The sequence below is a fragment of the Telmatherina bonti genome, assembly GCF_933228915.1.
Source record: "Telmatherina bonti genome assembly, chromosome: 17".
Lineage (NCBI taxonomy): Eukaryota > Metazoa > Chordata > Actinopteri > Atheriniformes > Telmatherinidae > Telmatherina > Telmatherina bonti.
This window is the reverse complement of record NC_136615.1, coordinates 604574-624360: the sequence shown is the minus strand read 5'-3', so window position 1 is coordinate 624360 and position 19787 is coordinate 604574. Positions and strand designations below refer to the sequence as shown.

The 19787-nt window shown below is 57.7% G+C and overlaps 1 protein-coding gene across 2 annotated transcripts in view; it reads left to right on the top strand.

Annotated features, from left to right (window-relative positions):
* Nucleotides 1-19787, top strand: part of man2a1 (mannosidase, alpha, class 2A, member 1) — a 100448-nt gene that overhangs the window by 34080 nt on the left and 46581 nt on the right. For both annotated transcript variants that reach the window (XM_079256742.1, XM_079256743.1), the window contains exons 8-10: nucleotides 16435-16608; nucleotides 18313-18499; nucleotides 18587-18764. In XM_079256742.1, the coding sequence (XP_079112868.1) occupies nucleotides 16435-16608; nucleotides 18313-18499; nucleotides 18587-18764 (539 nt within the window). The remainder of the gene's footprint in view (nucleotides 1-16434; nucleotides 16609-18312; nucleotides 18500-18586; nucleotides 18765-19787) is intronic.

The following is a 19787-nucleotide window of genomic DNA, read 5'->3' as shown; positions in this document are numbered from 1 at the left end:
GTCTGTCTCGTCTCCACCTGTCTGTCTCGTCTCCACCTGTCTGTCCCGTCTCCACCTGTAGTCCTGTCTCGTCTCCACCTGTCTGTCCCGTCTCCACCTGTCTGTCTCGTCTCCACCTGTCTGTCCCGTCTCCACCTGTCTGTCTCGTCTCCACCTGTCTTTCCCGTCTCCACCTGTCTGTCCTGTCTCCACCTGTCTGTCTCGTCTCCACCTGTCTTTCCCGTCTCCACCTGTCTGTCCCGTCTCCACCTGTCTGTCCCGTCTCCACCTGTCTTTCCCGTCTCCACCTGTCTTTCCCGTCTCCACCTGTCTGTCTCGTCTCCACCTGTCTGTCCCGTCTCCACCTGTCTGTCCTGTCTCGTCTCCACCTGTCTGTCCCGTCTCCACCTGTCTGTCTCGTCTCCACCTGTCTGTCCCGTCACCACCTGTCTGTCCTGTCTCGTCTCCACCTGTCTGTCCTGTCCCGTCTCCACCTGTCTTTCCCGTCTCCACCTGTCTGTCCTGTCTCGTCTCCACCTGTCTGTCTCGTCTCCACCTGTCTGTCTCGTCTCCACCTTTCTTTCTCGTCTCCACCTGTCTGTCTCGTCACCACCTGTCTGTCCCGTCTCCACCTGTCTGTCTCGTCTCCACCTTTCTGTCCCGTCTCCACCTGTCTGTCTCGTCTCCACCTGTTTGTCTCGTCTCCACCTGTCTTTCCCGTCTCCACCTGTCTGTCCTGTCTCCACCTGTCTGTCTCGTCTCCACCTGTCTGTCCCGTCTCCACCTTTCTGTCCTGTCTCGTCTCCACCTGTCTGTCCTGTCCTGTCTCCACCTGTCTTTCCCGTCTCCACTTGTCTGTCCTGTCTCGTCTCCACCTGTCTGTCTCGTCTCCACCTGTCTTTCTCGTCTCCACCTGTCTGTCCCGTCTCCACCTGTCTGTCTCGTCTCCACCTGTCTTTCCCGTCTCCACCTTTCTGTCTCGTCTCCACCTGTCTGTCCCGTCTCCACCTTTCTGTCTCGTCTCCACCTTTCTGTCTCGTCTCCACCTGTCTGTCCCGTCTCCACTTGTCTGTCTCGTCTCCACCTGTCTGTCCCGTCTCCACCTTTCTGTCTCGTCTCCACCTGTCTTTTTTTCCCGTCTCCACCTGTCTGTCTTTCCCGTCTCCACTTGTCTGTCCCGTCTCCACCTGTCTGTCTCGTCTCCACCTGTCTGTCCCGTCTCCACCTGTCTGTCCTGTCTCATCTCCACCTGTCTTTCCCGTCTCCACCTGTCTGTCCCGTCTCCACCTGTCTTTCCCGTCTCCACCTGTCTGTCCTTTCTCCACCTGTCTGTCCCGTCTCCACCTGTCTGTCCCGTCTCCACCTGTCTGTCTCGTCTCCACCTGTCTGTCCCGTCTCCACCTGTCTGTCCTGTCTCGTCTCCACCTGTCTGTCCCGTCTCCACCTGTCTGTCCTGTCTCGTCTCCACCTGTCTGTCCCGTCTCCACCTGTCTGTCTCGTCTCCACCTGTCTGTCTTTCCCGTCTCCACCTGTCTGTCTCGTCTCCACCTGTCTGTCTGTCTCGTCTCCACGTGTCTGTCCCGTCTCCACCTTTCTGTCTCGTCTCCACCTGTCTTTTTTTCCCGTCTCCACCTGTCTGTCCTTTCTCGTCTCCACCTGTCTGTCCCGTCTCCACTTTTCTGTCTCGTCTCCACCTGTCTGTCCCGTCTCCACCTCTCTGTCCCGTGTCCACCTTTCTGTCCCGTGTCCACCTGTCTGTCCCGTCTCCACCTGTCTTTCTCGTCTCCACCTGTCTGTCTCGTCTCCACCTGTCTTTCTCGTCTCCACCTGTCTGTCCCGTCTCCACCTGTCTGTCTCGTCTCCACCTGTCTGTCCCGTCTCCACCTTTCTGTCTCGTCTCCACCTGTCATTCCCGTCTCCACCTTTCTGTCTCGTCTCCACCTTTCTGTCCCGTCTCCACCTGTCTGTCCCGTTTCCACCTGTCTGTCCCGTCTCCACCTGTCTTTCTCGTCTCCACCTGTCTGTCTCGTCTCCACCTGTCTGTCTTTCCCGTCTCCACCTGTCTGTCTCGTCTCCACCTGTCTGTCTCGTCTCCACCTGTCTGTCCCGTCTCCACCTGTAGTCCTGTCTCGTCTCCACCTGTCTGTCCCGTCTCCACCTGTCTGTCTCGTCTCCACCTGTCTGTCCCGTCTCCACCTTTCTGTCTCGTCTCCACCTTTCTGTCTCGTCTCCACCTGTCTGTCTCGTCTCCACCTGTCTGTCCCGTCTCCACCTGTCTGTCCCGTCTCCACCTGTCTGTCCCGTCACCACCTGTCTGTCTCGTCTCCACCTGTCTGTCTCGTCTCCACCTTTCTTTCTCGTCTCCACCTGTCTGTCTCGTCTCCACCTGTCTTTCCCGTCTCCACCTGTCTGTCCTGTCTCCACCTGTCTGTCCCGTCTCCACCTGTCTTTCCCGTCTCCACCTGTCTGTCTCGTCTCCACCTGTCTGTCCCGTCTCCACCTGTCTGTCCTGTCTCGTCTCCACCTGTCTGTCCTGTCCCGTCTCCACCTGTCTGTCTCGTCTCCACCTGTCTGTCCTGTCTCGTCTCCACCTGTCTGTCCTGTCCCGTCTCCACCTTTCTCGTCTCCACCTGTCTGTCCCGTCTCCACCTGTCTGTCCTGTCTCGTCTCCACCTGTCTGTCTCGTCTCCACCTGTCTGTCCTGTCTCGTCTCCACCTGTCTGTCCCGTCTCCACCTGTCTGTCTCGTCTCCACCTGTCTTTCTCGTCTCCACCTGTCTGTCCCGTCTCCACCTGTCTGTCTCGTCTCCACCTGTCTCTCCCGTCTGCACCTGTCTGTCTCGTCTCCACCTTTCTGTCCCGTCTCCACCTGTCTGTCTCGTCTCCACCTGTCTGTCCCGTCTCCACCTGTCTGTCCTGTCTCGTCTCCACATGTCTGTCTCGTCTCCACCTTTCTGTCTCGTCTCCACCTGTCTCTCGTCTCCACCTGTCTGTCCCGTCTCCACCTGTCTGTCTCGTCTCCACCTGTCTGTCCCGTCTCCACCTGTCTGTCCTGTCTCGTCTCCACCTGTCTTTCTCGTCTCCACCTGTCTGTCTCGTCTCCACCTGTCTGTCCCGTCTCCAACTGTTTGTCCTGTCCCGTCTCCACCTGTCTGTCCTGTCTCGTCTCCACCTGTCTGTCCTGTCCCGTCTCCACCTGTCTGTCTCGTCTCCACCTGTCTGTCCCGTCTCCACCTGTCTGTCTCGTCTCCACCTGTCTGTCCTGTCTCGTCTCCACCTGTCTGTCCTGTCCCGTCTCCACCTGTCTGTCTCGTCTCCACCTGTCTGTCCTGTCTCGTCTCCACCTGTCTGTCCTGTCCCGTCTCCACCTGTCTCGTCTCCACCTGTCTGTCCCGTCTCCACCTGTCGGTCTCGTCTCCACCTGTCTGTCCCGTCTCCACCTGTCTGTCTCGTCTCCACCTGTCTTTCTCGTCTCCACCTGTCTGTCCCGTCTCCACCTGTCTGTCTCGTCTCCACCTGTCTCTCCCGTCTCCACCTGTCTGTCTCGTCTCCACCTTTCTGTCTCGTCTCCACCTGTCTGTCTCGTCTCCACCTGTCTGTCCCGTCTCCACCTGTCTGTCTCGTCTCCACCTTTCTGTCTCGTCTCCACCTGTCTGTCTCGTCTCCACCTGTCTGTCCTGTCTCATCTCCACCTGTCTGTCTCGTCTCCACCTGTCTGTCCTGTCTCCACCTGTCTGTCTCGTCTCCACCTGTCTGTCCCGTCTCCACCTGTCTGTCCTGTCTCGTCTCCACCTGTCTGTCCTGTCCCGTCTCCACCTGTCTGTCTCGTCTCCACCTGTCTGTCCCGTCTCCACCTGTCTGTCCTGTCTCGTCTCCACCTGTCTGTCTCGTCTCCACCTGTCTGTCCCGTCTCCACCTGTCTGTCTCGTCTCCACCTTTCTGTCTCGTCTCCACTTGTATGTCTCGTCTCCACCTGTCTGTCCTGTCTCGTCTCCACCTGTCTTTCCCGTCTCCACCTGTCTGTCTCGTCTCCACCTGTCTGTCCCGTCTCCACCTGTCTGTCCTGTCTCGTCTCCACCTTTCTGTCCTGTCCCGTCTCCACCTGTCTGTCCTGTCTCGTCTCCACCTGTCTGTCTCGTCTCCACCTGTGTCCCGTCTCCACCTGTCTGTCCTGTCTCGTCTCCACCTGTCTTTCTCGTCTCCACCTGTCTGTCCCGTCTCCACCTGTCTGTCTCGTCTCCACCTGTCTGTCCCGTCTCCACCTTTCTGTCTCGTCTCCACCTTTCTGTCCCGTCTCCACCTGTCTGTCCCGTCTCCACCTGTCTGTCCCGTCTCCACCTGTCTCGTCTCCACCTGTCTCTTTCTCGTCTCCACCTGTCTGTCTCGTCTCCACCTGTCTGTCCCGTCTCCACCTGTCTGTCCTGTCTCGTCTCCACCTGTCTGTCTCGTCTCCACTTGTCTGTCCCGTCTCCACCTGTCTGTCTCGTCTCCACTTGTCTGTCCCGTCTCCACCTGTCTGTCTCGTCTCCACCTGTCTGTCCCGTCTCCACCTGTCTGTCCTGTCTCGTCTCCCCTTTTCTGTCTCGTCTCCACCTGTCTTTCCCGTCTCCACCTGTCTGTCTCGTCTCCACCTGTCTCATCTCCACCTGTCTGTCCCGTCTCCACCTGTCTGTCCTGTCCCGTCTCCACCTGTCTGTCCTGTCTCGTCTCCACCTGTCCTTCCTGTCCCGTCTCCACCTGTCTGTCTCGTCTCCACCTGTCTGTCCCGTCTCCACCTGTCTGTCTCGTCTCCACCTGTCTGTCCTTTCTCGTCTCCACCTGTCTGTCCTGTCCCGTCTCCACCTGTCTGTCTCGCCTCCACCTGTCTGTCCTGTCTCGTCTCCACCTGTCTGTCCTGTCCCGTCTCCACCTGTCTGTCTCATCTCCACCTGTCTGTCCCGTCTCCTCCTGTCTGTCCTGTCTCGTCACCACCTGTCTGTCTCGTCTCCACCTGTCTGTCTCGTCTCCACCTTTCTGTCGCGTCTCCACCTGTCTGTCTCGTCTCCACCTGTCTGTCTCGTCTCCACCTGTCTGTCCTGTCTCCACCTGTCTGTCTCGTCTCCACCTGTCTTTCCCGTCTCCACCTGTCTGTCCTGTCTCGTCTCCACCTGTCTGTCTCGTCTCCACCTGTCTGTCTCGTCTCCACCTGTCTGTCCCGTCTCCACCTGTCTTTCCCGTCTCCACCTGTCTGTCTCGTCTCCACCTGTCTGTCTCGTCTCCACCTGTCTGTCCCGTCTCCACCTGTAGTCCTGTCTCGTCTCCACCTGTCTGTCCCGTCTCCACCTGTCTGTCTCGTCTCCACCTGTCTGTCCCGTCTCCACCTTTCTGTCTCGTCTCCACCTTTCTGTCTCGTCTCCACCTGTCTGTCTCGTCTCCACCTGTCTGTCCCGTCTCCACCTGTCTGTCCCGTCTCCACCTGTCTGTCCCGTCACCACCTGTCTATCTCGTCTCCACCTGTCTGTCTCGTCTCCACCTTTCTTTCTCGTCTCCACCTGTCTGTCTCGTCTCCACCTGTCTTTCCCGTCTCCACCTGTCTGTCCTGTCTCCACCTGTCTGTCTCGTCTCCACCTGTCTGTCCCGTCTCCACCTGTCTTTCCCGTCTCCACCATCTGTCTCGTCTCCACCTGTCTGTCCCGTCTCCACCTGTCTGTCCTGTCTCGTCTCCACCTGTCTGTCCCGTCTCCACCTGTCTGTCTCGTCTCCACCTGTCTGTCCCGTCACCACCTGTCTGTCCTGTCTCGTCTCCACCTGTCTGTCCTGTCCCGTCTCCACCTGTCTTTCCCGTCTCCACCTGTCTGTCCTGTCTCGTCTCCACCTGTCTGTCTCGTCTCCACCTGTCTTTCTCGTCTCCACCTGTCTGTCCCGTCTCCACCTTTCTGTCTCGTCTCCACCTTTCTGTCTCGTCTCCACCTGTCTGTCTCGTCTCCACCTGTCTGTCCCGTCTCCACCTGTCTGTCCCGTCTCCACCTGTCTGTCCCGTCACCACCTGTCTGTCTCGTCTCCACCTGTCTGTCTCGTCTCCACCTTTCTTTCTCGTCTCCACCTGTCTGTCTCGTCTCCACCTGTCTTTCCCGTCTCCACCTGTCTGTCCTGTCTCCACCTGTCTGTCTCGTCTCCACCTGTCTGTCCCGTCTCCACCTGTCTTTCCCGTCTCCACCTGTCTGTCTCGTCTCCACCTGTCTGTCTCGTCTCCACCTGTCTGTCCCGTCTCCACCTGTCTGTCCTGTCTCGTCTCCACCTGTCTGTCCCGTCTCCACCTGTCTGTCTCGTCTCCACCTGTCTGTCCCGTCACCACCTGTCTGTCCTGTCTCGTCTCCACCTGTCTGTCCTGTCCCGTCTCCACCTGTCTTTCCCGTCTCCACCTGTCTGTCCTGTCTCGTCTCCACCTGTCTGTCTCGTCTCCACCTGTCTTTCTCGTCTCCACCTGTCTGTCTCGTCACCACCTGTCTGTCCCGTCTCCACCTGTCTGTCTCGTCTCCACCTTTCTGTCCCGTCTCCACCTGTCTGTCCTGTCTCGTCTCCCCTTTTCTGTCTCGTCTCCACCTGTCTTTCCCGTCTCCACCTGTCTGTCTCGTCTCCACCTGTCTCATCTCCACCTGTCTGTCCCGTCTCCACCTGTCTGTCCTGTCCCGTCTCCACCTGTCTGTCCTGTCTCGTCTCCACCTGTCCTTCCTGTCCCGTCTCCACCTGTCTGTCTCGTCTCCACCTGTCTGTCCCGTCTCCACCTGTCTGTCTCGTCTCCACCTGTCTGTCCTTTCTCGTCTCCACCTGTCTGTCCTGTCCCGTCTCCACCTGTCTGTCTCGCCTCCACCTGTCTGTCCTGTCTCGTCTCCACCTGTCTGTCCTGTCCCGTCTCCACCTGTCTGTCTCATCTCCACCTGTCTGTCCCGTCTCCTCCTGTCTGTCCTGTCTCGTCACCACCTGTCTGTCTCGTCTCCACCTGTCTGTCTCGTCTCCACCTTTCTGTCGCGTCTCCACCTGTCTGTCTCGTCTCCACCTGTCTGTCTCGTCTCCACCTGTCTGTCCTGTCTCCACCTGTCTGTCTCGTCTCCACCTGTCTTTCCCGTCTCCACCTGTCTGTCCTGTCTCGTCTCCACCTGTCTGTCTCGTCTCCACCTGTCTGTCTCGTCTCCACCTGTCTGTCCCGTCTCCACCTGTCTTTCCCGTCTCCACCTGTCTGTCTCGTCTCCACCTGTCTGTCTCGTCTCCACCTGTCTGTCCCGTCTCCACCTGTAGTCCTGTCTCGTCTCCACCTGTCTGTCCCGTCTCCACCTGTCTGTCCTGTCTCGTCTCCCCTTGTCTGTCCCGTCTCCACCTGTCTTTCCCGTCTCCACCTGTCTGTCCTGTCTCGTCTCCACCTGTCTGTCTCGTCTCCACCTGTCTGTCTCGTCTCCACCTGTCTTTCTCGTCTCCACCTGTCTGTCTCGTCACCACCTGTCTGTCCCGTCTCCACCTGTCTGTCTCGTCTCCACCTTTCTGTCCCGTCTCCACCTGTCTGTCTCGTCTCCAACTGTTTGTCTCGTCTCCACCTGTCTTTCCCGTCTCCACCTGTCTGTCCTGTCTCCACCTGTCTGTCTCGTCTCCACCTGTCTGTCCCGTCTCCACCTGTCTTTCCCGTCTCCACCTTTCTGTCTCGTCTCCACCTGTCTGTCTCGTCTCCACCGGTCTGTCCCGTCTCCACCTGTCTGTCCTGTCTCGTCTCCACCTGTCTGTCCCGTCTCCACCTGTCTGTCCTGTCTCGTCTCCACCTGTCTGTCCTGTCCTGTCTCCACCTGTCTTTCCCGTCTCCACTTGTCTGTCCTGTCTCGTCTCCACCTGTCTGTCTCGTCTCCACCTGTCTTTCTCGTCTCCACCTGTCTGTCCCGTCTCCACCTGTCTGTCTCGTCTCCACCTGTCTTTCCCGTCTCCACCTTTCTGTCTCGTCTCCACCTGTCTGTCCCGTCTCCACCTTTCTGTCTCGTCTCCACCTTTCTGTCTCGTCTCCACCTGTCTGTCCCGTATCCACTTGTCTGTCTCGTCTCCACCTGTCTGTCCCGTCTCCACCTTTCTGTCTCGTCTCCACCTGTCTTTTTTTCCCGTCTCCACCTGTCTGTCTTTCCCGTCTCCACTTGTCTGTCCCGTCTCCACCTGTCTGTCTCGTCTCCACCTGTCTTTCTCGTCTCCACCTGTCTGTCCCGTCTCCACCTGTCTGTCTCGTCTCCACCTGTCTTTCCCGTCTCCACCTTTCTGTCTCGTCTCCACCTGTCTGTCCCGTCTCCACCTTTCTGTCTCGTCTCCACCTTTCTGTCTCGTCTCCACCTGTCTGTCCCGTCTCCACTTGTCTGTCTCGTCTCCACCTGTCTGTCCCGTCTCCACCTTTCTGTCTCGTCTCCACCTGTCTTTTTTTCCCGTCTCCACCTGTCTGTCTTTCCCGTCTCCACTTGTCTGTCCCGTCTCCACCTGTCTGTCTCGTCTCCACCTGTCTGTCCCGTCTCCACCTGTCTGTCCTGTCTCATCTCCACCTGTCTTTCCCGTCTCCACCTGTCTGTCCCGTCTCCACCTGTCTTTCCCGTCTCCACCTGTCTGTCCTTTCTCCACCTGTCTGTCCCGTCTCCACCTGTCTGTCTCGTCTCCACCTGTCTGTCCTGTCTCGTCTCCACCTGTCTGTCCCGTCTCCACCTGTCTGTCCTGTCTCGTCTCCACCTGTCTGTCCTGTCTCGTCTCCACCTGTCTGTCTCGTCTCCACCTGTCTGTCCCGTCTCCACCTGTCTGTCTCGTCTCCACCTGTCTGTCTTTCCCGTCTCCACCTGTCTGTCTCGTCTCCACCTGTCTGTCTCGTCTCCACCTGTCTGTCCCGTCTCCACCTGTAGTCCTGTCTCGTCTCCACCTGTCTGTCCCGTCTCCACCTGTCTGTCTCGTCTCCACCTGTCTGTCCCGTCTCCACCTGTCTGTCCCGTCTCCACCTTTCTGTCTCGTCTCCACCTTTCTGTCTCGTCTCCACCTGTCTGTCCCGTCTCCACCTGTCTGTCCCGTCTCCACCTGTCTGTCCCGTCTCCACCTGTCTGTCTCGTCTCCACCTTTCTTTCTCGTCTCCACCTGTCTGTCTCGTCTCCACCTGTCTTTCCCGTCTCCACCTGTCTGTCCTGTCTCCACCTGTCTGTCTCGTCTCCACCTGTCTGTCCCGTCTCCACCTGTCTTTCCCGTCTCCACCTGTCTGTCTCGTCTCCACCTGTCTGTCTCGTCTCCACCTGTCTGTCCCGTCTCCACCTGTCTGTCCTGTCTCGTCTCCACCTGTCTGTCCCGTCTCCACCTGTCTGTCTCGTCTCCACCTGTCTGTCCCGTCACCACCTGTCTGTCCTGTCTCGTCTCCACCTGTCTGTCCTGTCCCGTCTCCACCTGTCTTTCCCGTCTCCACCTGTCTGTCCTGTCTCGTCTCCACCTGTCTGTCTCGTCTCCACCTGTCTGTCTCGTCTCCACCTGTCTTTCTCGTCTCCACCTGTCTGTCCCGTCTCCACCTTTCTGTCTCGTCTCCACCTTTCTGTCTCGTCTCCACCTGTCTGTCTCGTCTCCACCTGTCTGTCCCGTCTCCACCTGTCTGTCCCGTCTCCACCTGTCTGTCCCGTCTCCACCTGTCTGTCTCGTCTCCACCTTTCTTTCTCGTCTCCACCTGTCTGTCTCGTCTCCACCTGTCTTTCCCGTCTCCACCTGTCTGTCCTGTCTCCACCTGTCTGTCTCGTCTCCACCTGTCTGTCCCGTCTCCACCTGTCTTTCCCGTCTCCACCTGTCTGTCTCGTCTCCACCTGTCTGTCTCGTCTCCACCTGTCTGTCCCGTCTCCACCTGTCTGTCCTGTCTCGTCTCCACCTGTCTGTCCCGTCTCCACCTGTCTGTCTCGTCTCCACCTGTCTGTCCCGTCACCACCTGTCTGTCCTGTCTCGTCTCCACCTGTCTGTCCTGTCCCGTCTCCACCTGTCTTTCCCGTCTCCACCTGTCTGTCCTGTCTCGTCTCCACCTGTCTGTCTCGTCTCCACCTGTCTGTCTCGTCTCCACCTGTCTTTCTCGTCTCCACCTGTCTGTCTCGTCACCACCTGTCTGTCCCGTCTCCACCTGTCTGTCTCGTCTCCACCTTTCTGTTCCGTCTCCACCTATCTGTCTCGTCTCCACCTGTTTGTCTCGTCTCCACCTGTCTTTCCCGTCTCCACCTGTCTGTCCTGTCTCCACCTGTCTGTCTCGTCTCCACCTGTCTGTCCCGTCTCCACCTGTCTTTCCCGTCTCCACCTGTCTGTCTCGTCTCCACCTGTCTGTCTCGTCTCCACCGGTCTGTCCCGTCTCCACCTGTCTGTCCTGTCTCGTCTCCACCTGTCTGTCCCGTCTCCACCTGTCTGTCCTGTCTCGTCTCCACCTGTCTGTCCTGTCCTGTCTCCACCTGTCTTTCCCGTCTCCACTTGTCTGTCCTGTCTCGTCTCCACCTGTCTTTCTCGTCTCCACCTGTCTTTCTCGTCTCCACCTGTCTGTCCCGTCTCCACCTGTCTGTCTCGTCTCCACCTGTCTTTCCCGTCTCCACCTTTCTGTCTCGTCTCCACCTGTCTGTCCCGTCTCCACCTTTCTGTCTCGTCTCCACCTTTCTGTCTCGTCTCCACCTGTCTGTCCCGTCTCCACTTGTCTGTCTCGTCTCCACCTGTCTGTCCCGTCTCCACTTGTCTGTCTCGTCTCCACCTTTCTGTCTCGTCTCCACCTGTCTTTTTTTCCCGTCTCCACCTGTCTGTCCCGTCTCCACCTGTCTGTCTCGTCTCCACCTGTCTGTCCCGTCTCCACCTGTCTGTCCTGTCTCATCTCCACCTGTCTTTCCCGTCTCCACCTGTCTGTCTCGTCTCCACCTGTCTTTCCCGTCTCCACCTGTCTGTCCTTTCTCCACCTGTCTGTCCCGTCTCCACCTGTCTGTCCCGTCTCCACCTGTCTGTCTCGTCTCCACCTGTCTGTCCCGTCTCCACCTGTCTGTCCTGTCTCGTCTCCACCTGTCTGTCCTGTCTCGTCTCCACCTGTCTGTCTCGTCTCCACCTGTCTGTCCCGTCTCCACCTGTCTGTCTCGTCTCCACCTGTCTGTCTTTCCCGTCTCCACCTGTCTGTCCCGTCTCCACCTGTCGGTCTCGTCTCCACCTGTCGGTCTCGTCTCCACCTGTCTGTCCTGTCTCGTCTCCACCTGTCTGTCTCGTCTCCACCTGTCTTTCCCGTCTCCACCTGTCTGTCCTCTCTCCACCTGTCTGTCTCGTCTCCACCTGTCTGTCCCGTCTCCACCTGTCTTTCCCATCTCCACCTGTCTGTCTCGTCTCCACCTGTCTGTCCCGTCTCCACCTGTCTGTCTCGTCTCCACTTGTCTGTCCCGTCTCTACCTGTCTGTCCCGTCTCCACCTGTCTGTCCTGTCTCGCCTCCACCTGTCTGTCTCGTCTCCACCTGTCTGTCCTGTCTCGTCTCCACCTCTCTGTCCTGTCTCGTCTCCACCTGTCTGTCCTGTCTCGTCTCCACCTTTCTGTCCCGTCTCCACCTGTCCTGTCTCGTCTCCACCTGTCTGTCCTTTCTCGTCTCCACCTGTCTGTCCCGTCTCCACTTTTCTGTCTCGTCTCCACCTGTCTGTCCCGTCTCCACCTCTCTGTCTCGTCTCCACCTTTCTGTCCCGTGTCCACCTGTCTGTCCCGTCTCCACCTGTCTGTCTCGTCTCCACCTGTCTGTCTCGTCTCCACCTGTCTTTCTCGTCTCCACCTGTCTGTCCCGTCTCCACCTGTCTGTCTCGTCTCCACCTGTCTGTCCCGTCTCCACCTTTCTGTCTCGTCTCCACCTGTCATTCCCGTCTCCACCTTTCTGTCTCGTCTCCACCTTTCTGTCCCGTCTCCACCTGTCTGTCCCGTTTCCACCTGTCTGTCCCGTCTCCACCTGTCTGTCTCGTCTCCACCTGTCTGTCTCGTCTCCACCTGTCTGTCCCGTCTCCACCTGTAGTCCTGTCTCGTCTCCACCTGTCTGTCCCGTCTCCACCTGTCTGTCTCGTCTCCACCTGTCTGTCCCGTCTCCACCTGTCTGTCTCGTCTCCACCTGTCTTTCCCGTCTCCACCTGTCTGTCCTGTCTCCACCTGTCTGTCTCGTCTCCACCTGTCTTTCCCGTCTCCACCTGTCTGTCCCGTCTCCACCTGTCTTTCCCGTCTCCACCTGTCTTTCCCGTCTCCACCTGTCTGTCTCGTCTCCACCTGTCTGTCCCGTCTCCACCTGTCTGTCCTGTCTCGTCTCCACCTGTCTGTCTCGTCTCCACCTGTCTGTCCCGTCACCACCTGTCTGTCCTGTCTCGTCTCCACCTGTCTGTCCTGTCCCGTCTCCACCTGTCTTTCCCGTCTCCACCTGTCTGTCCTGTCTCGTCTCCACCTGTCTGTCTCGTCTCCACCTGTCTGTCTCGTCTCCACCTTTCTTTCTCGTCTCCACCTGTCTGTCTCGTCACCACCTGTCTGTCCCGTCTCCACCTGTCTGTCTCGTCTCCACCTTTCTGTCCCGTCTCCACCTGTCTGTCTCGTCTCCACCTGTTTGTCTCGTCTCCACCTGTCTTTCCCGTCTCCACCTGTCTGTCCTGTCTCCACCTGTCTGTCTCGTCTCCACCTGTCTGTCCCGTCTCCACCTTTCTGTCCTGTCTCGTCTCCACCTGTCTGTCCTGTCCTGTCTCCACCTGTCTTTCCCGTCTCCACTTGTCTGTCCTGTCTCGTCTCCACCTGTCTGTCTCGTCTCCACCTGTCTTTCTCGTCTCCACCTGTCTGTCCCGTCTCCACCTGTCTGTCTCGTCTCCACCTGTCTTTCCCGTCTCCACCTTTCTGTCTCGTCTCCACCTGTCTGTCCCGTCTCCACCTTTCTGTCTCGTCTCCACCTTTCTGTCTCGTCTCCACCTGTCTGTCCCGTCTCCACTTGTCTGTCTCGTCTCCACCTGTCTGTCCCGTCTCCACCTTTCTGTCTCGTCTCCACCTGTCTTTTTTTCCCGTCTCCACCTGTCTGTCTTTCCCGTCTCCACTTGTCTGTCCCGTCTCCACCTGTCTGTCTCGTCTCCACCTGTCTGTCCCGTCTCCACCTGTCTGTCCTGTCTCATCTCCACCTGTCTTTCCCGTCTCCACCTGTCTGTCCCGTCTCCACCTGTCTTTCCCGTCTCCACCTGTCTGTCCTTTCTCCACCTGTCTGTCCCGTCTCCACCTGTCTGTCCCGTCTCCACCTGTCTGTCTCGTCTCCACCTGTCTGTCCCGTCTCCACCTGTCTGTCCTGTCTCGTCTCCACCTGTCTGTCCCGTCTCCACCTGTCTGTCCTGTCTCGTCTCCACCTGTCTGTCCCGTCTCCACCTGTCTGTCTCGTCTCCACCTGTCTGTCTTTCCCGTCTCCACCTGTCTGTCTCGTCTCCACCTGTCTGTCTTTCCCGTCTCCACCTGTCTGTCCCGTCTCCACCTGTCGGTCTCGTCTCCACCTGTCGGTCTCGTCTCCACCTGTCTGTCCTGTCTCGTCTCCACCTGTCTGTCCCGTCTCCACCTGTCTTTCCCATCTCCACCTGTCTGTCTCGTCTCCACCTGTCTGTCCCGTCTCCACCTGTCTGTCTCGTCTCCACTTGTCTGTCCCGTCTCTACCTGTCTGTCCCGTCTCCACCTGTCTGTCCTGTCTCGTCTCCACCTGTCTGTCCTGTCTCGTCTCCACCTGTCTGTCCTGTCTCGTCTCCACCTTTCTGTCCCGTCTCCACCTGTCCTGTCTCGTCTCCACCTGTCTGTCCTTTCTCGTCTCCACCTGTCTGTCCCGTCTCCACTTTTCTGTCTCGTCTCCACCTGTCTGTCCCGTCTCCACCTCTCTGTCTCGTCTCCACCTTTCTGTCCCGTGTCCACCTGTCTGTCCCGTCTCCACCTGTCTGTCTCGTCTCCACCTGTCTGTCTCGTCTCCACCTGTCTTTCTCGTCTCCACCTGTCTGTCCCGTCTCCACCTGTCTGTCTCGTCTCCACCTGTCTGTCCCGTCTCCACCTGTCTGTCTCGTCTCCACCTGTCTTTCCCGTCTCCACCTGTCTGTCCTGTCTCCACCTGTCTGTCTCGTCTCCACCTGTCTTTCCCGTCTCCACCTGTCTGTCCCGTCTCCACCTGTCTTTCCCGTCTCCACCTGTCTTTCCCGTCTCCACCTGTCTGTCTCGTCTCCACCTGTCTGTCCCGTCTCCACCTGTCTGTCCTGTCTCGTCTCCACCTGTCTGTCTCGTCTCCACCTGTCTGTCCCGTCACCACCTGTCTGTCCTGTCTCGTCTCCACCTGTCTGTCCTGTCCCGTCTCCACCTGTCTTTCCCGTCTCCACCTGTCTGTCCTGTCTCGTCTCCACCTGTCTGTCTCGTCTCCACCTGTCTGTCTCGTCTCCACCTTTCTTTCTCGTCTCCACCTGTCTGTCTCGTCACCACCTGTCTGTCCCGTCTCCACCTGTCTGTCTCGTCTCCACCTTTCTGTCCCGTCTCCACCTGTCTGTCTCGTCTCCACCTGTTTGTCTCGTCTCCACCTGTCTTTCCCGTCTCCACCTGTCTGTCCTGTCTCCACCTGTCTGTCTCGTCTCCACCTGTCTGTCCCGTCTCCACCTTTCTGTCCTGTCTCGTCTCCACCTGTCTGTCCTGTCCTGTCTCCACCTGTCTTTCCCGTCTCCACTTGTCTGTCCTGTCTCGTCTCCACCTGTCTGTCTCGTCTCCACCTGTCTTTCTCGTCTCCACCTGTCTGTCCCGTCTCCACCTGTCTGTCTCGTCTCCACCTGTCTTTCCCGTCTCCACCTTTCTGTCTCGTCTCCACCTGTCTGTCCCGTCTCCACCTTTCTGTCTCGTCTCCACCTTTCTGTCTCGTCTCCACCTGTCTGTCCCGTCTCCACTTGTCTGTCTCGTCTCCACCTGTCTGTCCCGTCTCCACCTTTCTGTCTCGTCTCCACCTGTCTTTTTTTCCCGTCTCCACCTGTCTGTCTTTCCCGTCTCCACTTGTCTGTCCCGTCTCCACCTGTCTGTCTCGTCTCCACCTGTCTGTCCCGTCTCCACCTGTCTGTCCTGTCTCATCTCCACCTGTCTTTCCCGTCTCCACCTGTCTGTCCCGTCTCCACCTGTCTTTCCCGTCTCCACCTGTCTGTCCCGTCTCCACCTGTCTGTCCCGTCTCCACCTGTCTGTCTCGTCTCCACCTGTCTGTCCCGTCTCCACCTGTCTGTCCTGTCTCGTCTCCACCTGTCTGTCCCGTCTCCACCTGTCTGTCCTGTCTCGTCTCCACCTGTCTGTCCCGTCTCCACCTGTCTGTCTCGTCTCCACCTGTCTGTCTTTCCCGTCTCCACCTGTCTGTCTCGTCTCCACCTGTCTGTCTTTCCCGTCTCCACCTGTCTGTCCCGTCTCCACCTGTCGGTCTCGTCTCCACCTGTCGGTCTCGTCTCCACCTGTCTGTCCTGTCTCGTCTCCACCTGTCTGTCCCGTCTCCACCTGTCTTTCCCATCTCCACCTGTCTGTCTCGTCTCCACCTGTCTGTCCCGTCTCCACCTGTCTGTCTCGTCTCCACTTGTCTGTCCCGTCTCTACCTGTCTGTCCCGTCTCCACCTGTCTGTCCTGTCTCGTCTCCACCTGTCTGTCCTGTCTCGTCTCCACCTGTCTGTCCTGTCTCGTCTCCACCTTTCTGTCCCGTCTCCACCTGTCCTGTCTCGTCTCCACCTGTCTGTCCTTTCTCGTCTCCACCTGTCTGTCCCGTCTCCACTTTTCTGTCTCGTCTCCACCTGTCTGTCCCGTCTCCACCTCTCTGTCTCGTCTCCACCTTTCTGTCCCGTGTCCACCTGTCTGTCCCGTCTCCACCTGTCTGTCTCGTCTCCACCTGTCTGTCTCGTCTCCACCTGTCTTTCTCGTCTCCACCTGTCTGTCCCGTCTCCACCTGTCTGTCTCGTCTCCACCTGTCTGTCCCGTCTCCACCTTTCTGTCTCGTCTCCACCTGTCATTCCCGTCTCCACCTTTCTGTCTCGTCTCCACCTTTCTGTCCCGTCTCCACCACTCTGTCCCGTCTCCACCTTTCTGTCTCGTCTCCACCTTTCTGTCTCGTCTCCACCTGTCTTTTTCGTCTCCACCTTTCTTTCTCGTCTCCACCTGTCTGTCTCGTCTCCACCTGTCTGTCCCGTCTCCACCTGTCTGTCCCGTCTCCACCTGTCTTTCTCGTCTCCACCTGTCTGTCTCGTCTCCACCTGTCTGTCTTTCCCGTCTCCACCTGTCTGTCTTTCCCGTCTCCACCTGTCTTTCTCGTCTCCACCTGTCTGTCTCGTCTCTACCTGTCTGTCTGTCCCGTCTCCACCTGTCGGTCTGTCCCGTCTCCACCTGTCGGTCTCGTCTCCACCTGTCTGTCTCGTCTTATCCCCACCCCGTCTCCACCCACAGTGATTATTATGACGACCTTCGTTTTGTAGGCATAAAGCCAAACAGCGGCTGGGCCGTGGACCCATTTGGCCACTCCCCCACCATGACCTACTTGCTGAAAGGGGCAGGACTAAGCAACATGGTCATCCAGAGAGTCCATTACGCTGTCAAGAAGCACTTCGCCCAACAACAGACGCTGGAATTTCTATGGCGACAGAGCTGGGGTGAGAGTGGGTGTGAGACATTGTGTTGTTGAGGCTCAGAGCAACCTTCAGGAAGGTCACCTGGTTTGACATCAAACTGTCCGGTCCCTGTACGACAGGTGTCAGAGCTTGGTCCACATTGCCGGTAGTAAGTCGGATTCGTTTCCGGTGAGGGTTGGACTCCGCCAAGGCTGCCCTTTATCACCGATTCTGTTCATAACTTATATGGACAGAATTTCTAGGCGCAGCCGAGATGTTGAGGGGATCCGACTTGGTGGCCTCAGGATTGGGTCTCTGCTTTTTGCAGATGACGTGGTCCTGTTGGCTTCATCTGGTCGTGATCTCCAGCTCTCGCTTGAGCGATTCGTGGCAGAGTGTGAAGCAGCTGGTCCTCAGCCGAAATAGGGTGGTTTGCCAGGAGGCATCTGGTCAGGATGCCTCCTGGACCTCCCTGGTGAGACTTGTCCCTCTGTTGGGGCGTGCCTGATGGATGGATGAACTCTCTCTACCAACCTTAAAATGGGAGCGTGTGAGACGGGCAGAGGGTGGAGTGTAAGTGATGGGGTAGATAGGGTGTGTTTAGGAAGGGAGTGTGTGTGTGTGTGTGTGTGTGTGTGTGTGTGTGTGGTTGGAGGTGAGGGGGGGTCTTGGTGCTTGAGGAGCGCAATTAGTGCCCTGGGGCGTGGCCTGGCTGTCGCTAACTGGCAGTCTGGGTGTCCTGGTTCTCCATTGGTGTGGGCTGGACCCTCTGCCTGCGGGGGGGGGGGGGGGGGGGGGGTTCTTTGGGCTCTTGGGGCCCTCGCTCTGTCTGCCCTGGGTGGAACGTTGCTTTGCCCATCCGAGTGCGCTAGGGCCTGTTCCCCTTGACTGTTGGGGACTCTGTCTGGGCCCCCCCTCTGCCACGTCCTTGGGTGGATGCATAGCTGGCTCTGGAGCGGGGTGGATGGGGTCTGTGCTTGGTGGTGGCTGCCGGTTGCCTGGGTCTTGGGGTCCTCCTGGCCTGCTTCCGCCTTTCTGTGGGCGGGGCCACATTGGCATGATCTCTCTTCTCTGAACACGTTCCACTCTGTATGTTCTGCATGTGACACAGTCACCGAGTCGCCTGCAGGTTCATTTACGAACAACGGCTGGTTTTATTCCTGTGTGTCTAATTTAGCTTGTTAGCTCTGGGTTTTCCTGATAGTTGATGGCTTCATCCTCCTGCAGGGGGAACATGACTCCAGTGTGAATAGGTGTATGGATGTGTGTACAAATATATACAGAATTTATATACATATATATATATATATATATATATATATAAAAGTGGGTGTGTATTTGTGCTTATATACATGCAAATGTATGAAGGTTGTTCTCTTTTTCAATCTTTCTTTTTCTCCTTCTCTCTTTCTCTCTCTCTTTTTCTCTCTACGAGGTGTATTTCTGTTTTCTCTTCTTCTTTATTCTTTTTATGTCCCTCTTCTGTCCTCTCCGGTCCGGTCCAGCAGTACAAACTTCGTAATACAAACAATTATGGAAAAAAATAGAAAAATAAAAATCAGAATCCAGAATATCAGGGGGAGCATTATGTCTATTAAAGCTCCTCTTGACAAAGTAAATTTTCCCAGCAGAACAGTATCCAGAAAATCCTTCTGCTGCTTAAATGCTGGACAAGACACAAAAAGAAAAAAAGTTCCGATAAATTTCTTTTGATTGACATGACTCCACCCCTTTCCTGTGCCTTAGACGACTCCTCTCATAGTGACATCACCTGTCACATGATGCCGTTCTATAGCTACGATGTGCCACACACCTGTGGTCCCAACCCGGCGGTTTGCTGTCAGTTTGACTTCCATCGCCTGCCAGGGGGGCGTGTCTTCTGCCCATGGAGGATCCCGCCCCAGCCAATCACAGAGCACAATATCAAGGAGAGGTGAGTTCTGGTTTCTGATCCATCAGTATGATCAGAAATCCTCGTTCTGGTTGGGCCCTGGTTCTCATTCTTTGGTGGTTCTGTCAGAGCTCTCCTCCTGTTGGACCAGTACCGGCAGAAGTCCCGACTCTTCCGAACTCCGGTCCTCCTCGTAACCCTTGGTGATGATTTCCGTTACGTGGAGTCCAGCGAGTGGGATGCTCAGTTCAACAACTACCAGAAACTCTTCGACTACTTCCAGCAGCATCCGGAGCTGCACATCAAGGTGAGCTGGGACTCCTACCAGGGGGCGGAGCTTACTGACAGCATGGGAACAACTTACTCCAGCATCGGAGCCAGCATCGGAGCAGCATCGGACAAGCATCGGAGCCAGCATCGGAGCCAGCATCGGAGCCAGCATCGGAGCAGCATCGGAGCCAGCATCGGAGCAGCATCGGAGCCAGCATCGGAGCAGCATCGGAGCCAGCATCGGAGCAGCATCGGAGCCAGCATCGGAGCCAGCATCGGACAAGCATCGGAGCCAGCATCGGAGCAGCATCGGAGCCAGCATCGGAGCAGCATCGGAGCCAGCATCGGACAAGCATCGGAGCAGCATCGGACCAGCATCGGACCAGCATCGGAGCCAGCATCGGAGCCAGCATCGGAGCAGCATCGGAGCCAGCATCGGAGCCAGCATCGGACCAGCATCGGAGCCAGCATCGGACAAGCATCGGACAAGCATCGGAGCCAGCATCGGAGCAGCATCGGAGCCAGCATCGGACCAGCATCGGAGCCAGCATCGGACCAGCATCGGACCAGCATCGGAGCAGCATCGGAGCCAGCATCGGAGCCAGCATCGGACCAGCATCAGACCAATATCGGACCAATATCGGAGCCAGCATCGGACCAGCATCGGAGCCAGCATCGGAGCCAGCATCGGAGCCAGCATCGGAGCCAGCATCGGACCAGCATCGGACCAATATCGGACCAGCATCGGAGCCAGCATCGGAGCCAGCATCGGAGCCAGCATCGGACCAGCATCAGACCAATATCGGACCAATATCGGAGCCAGCATCGGACCAGCATCGGAGCCAGCATCGGAGCCAGCATCGGAGCCAGCATCGGAGCCAGCATCGGACCAGCATCGGAGCCAGCATCGGAGCCAGCATCGGAGCCAGCATCGGACCAGCATCGGACCAGCATCGGAGCCAGCATCGGAGCCAGCATCGGAGCCAGCATCGGAGCAGCATCGGACAAGCATCGGAGCCAGCATCGGAGCCAGCATCGGAGCCAGCATCGGAGCAGCATC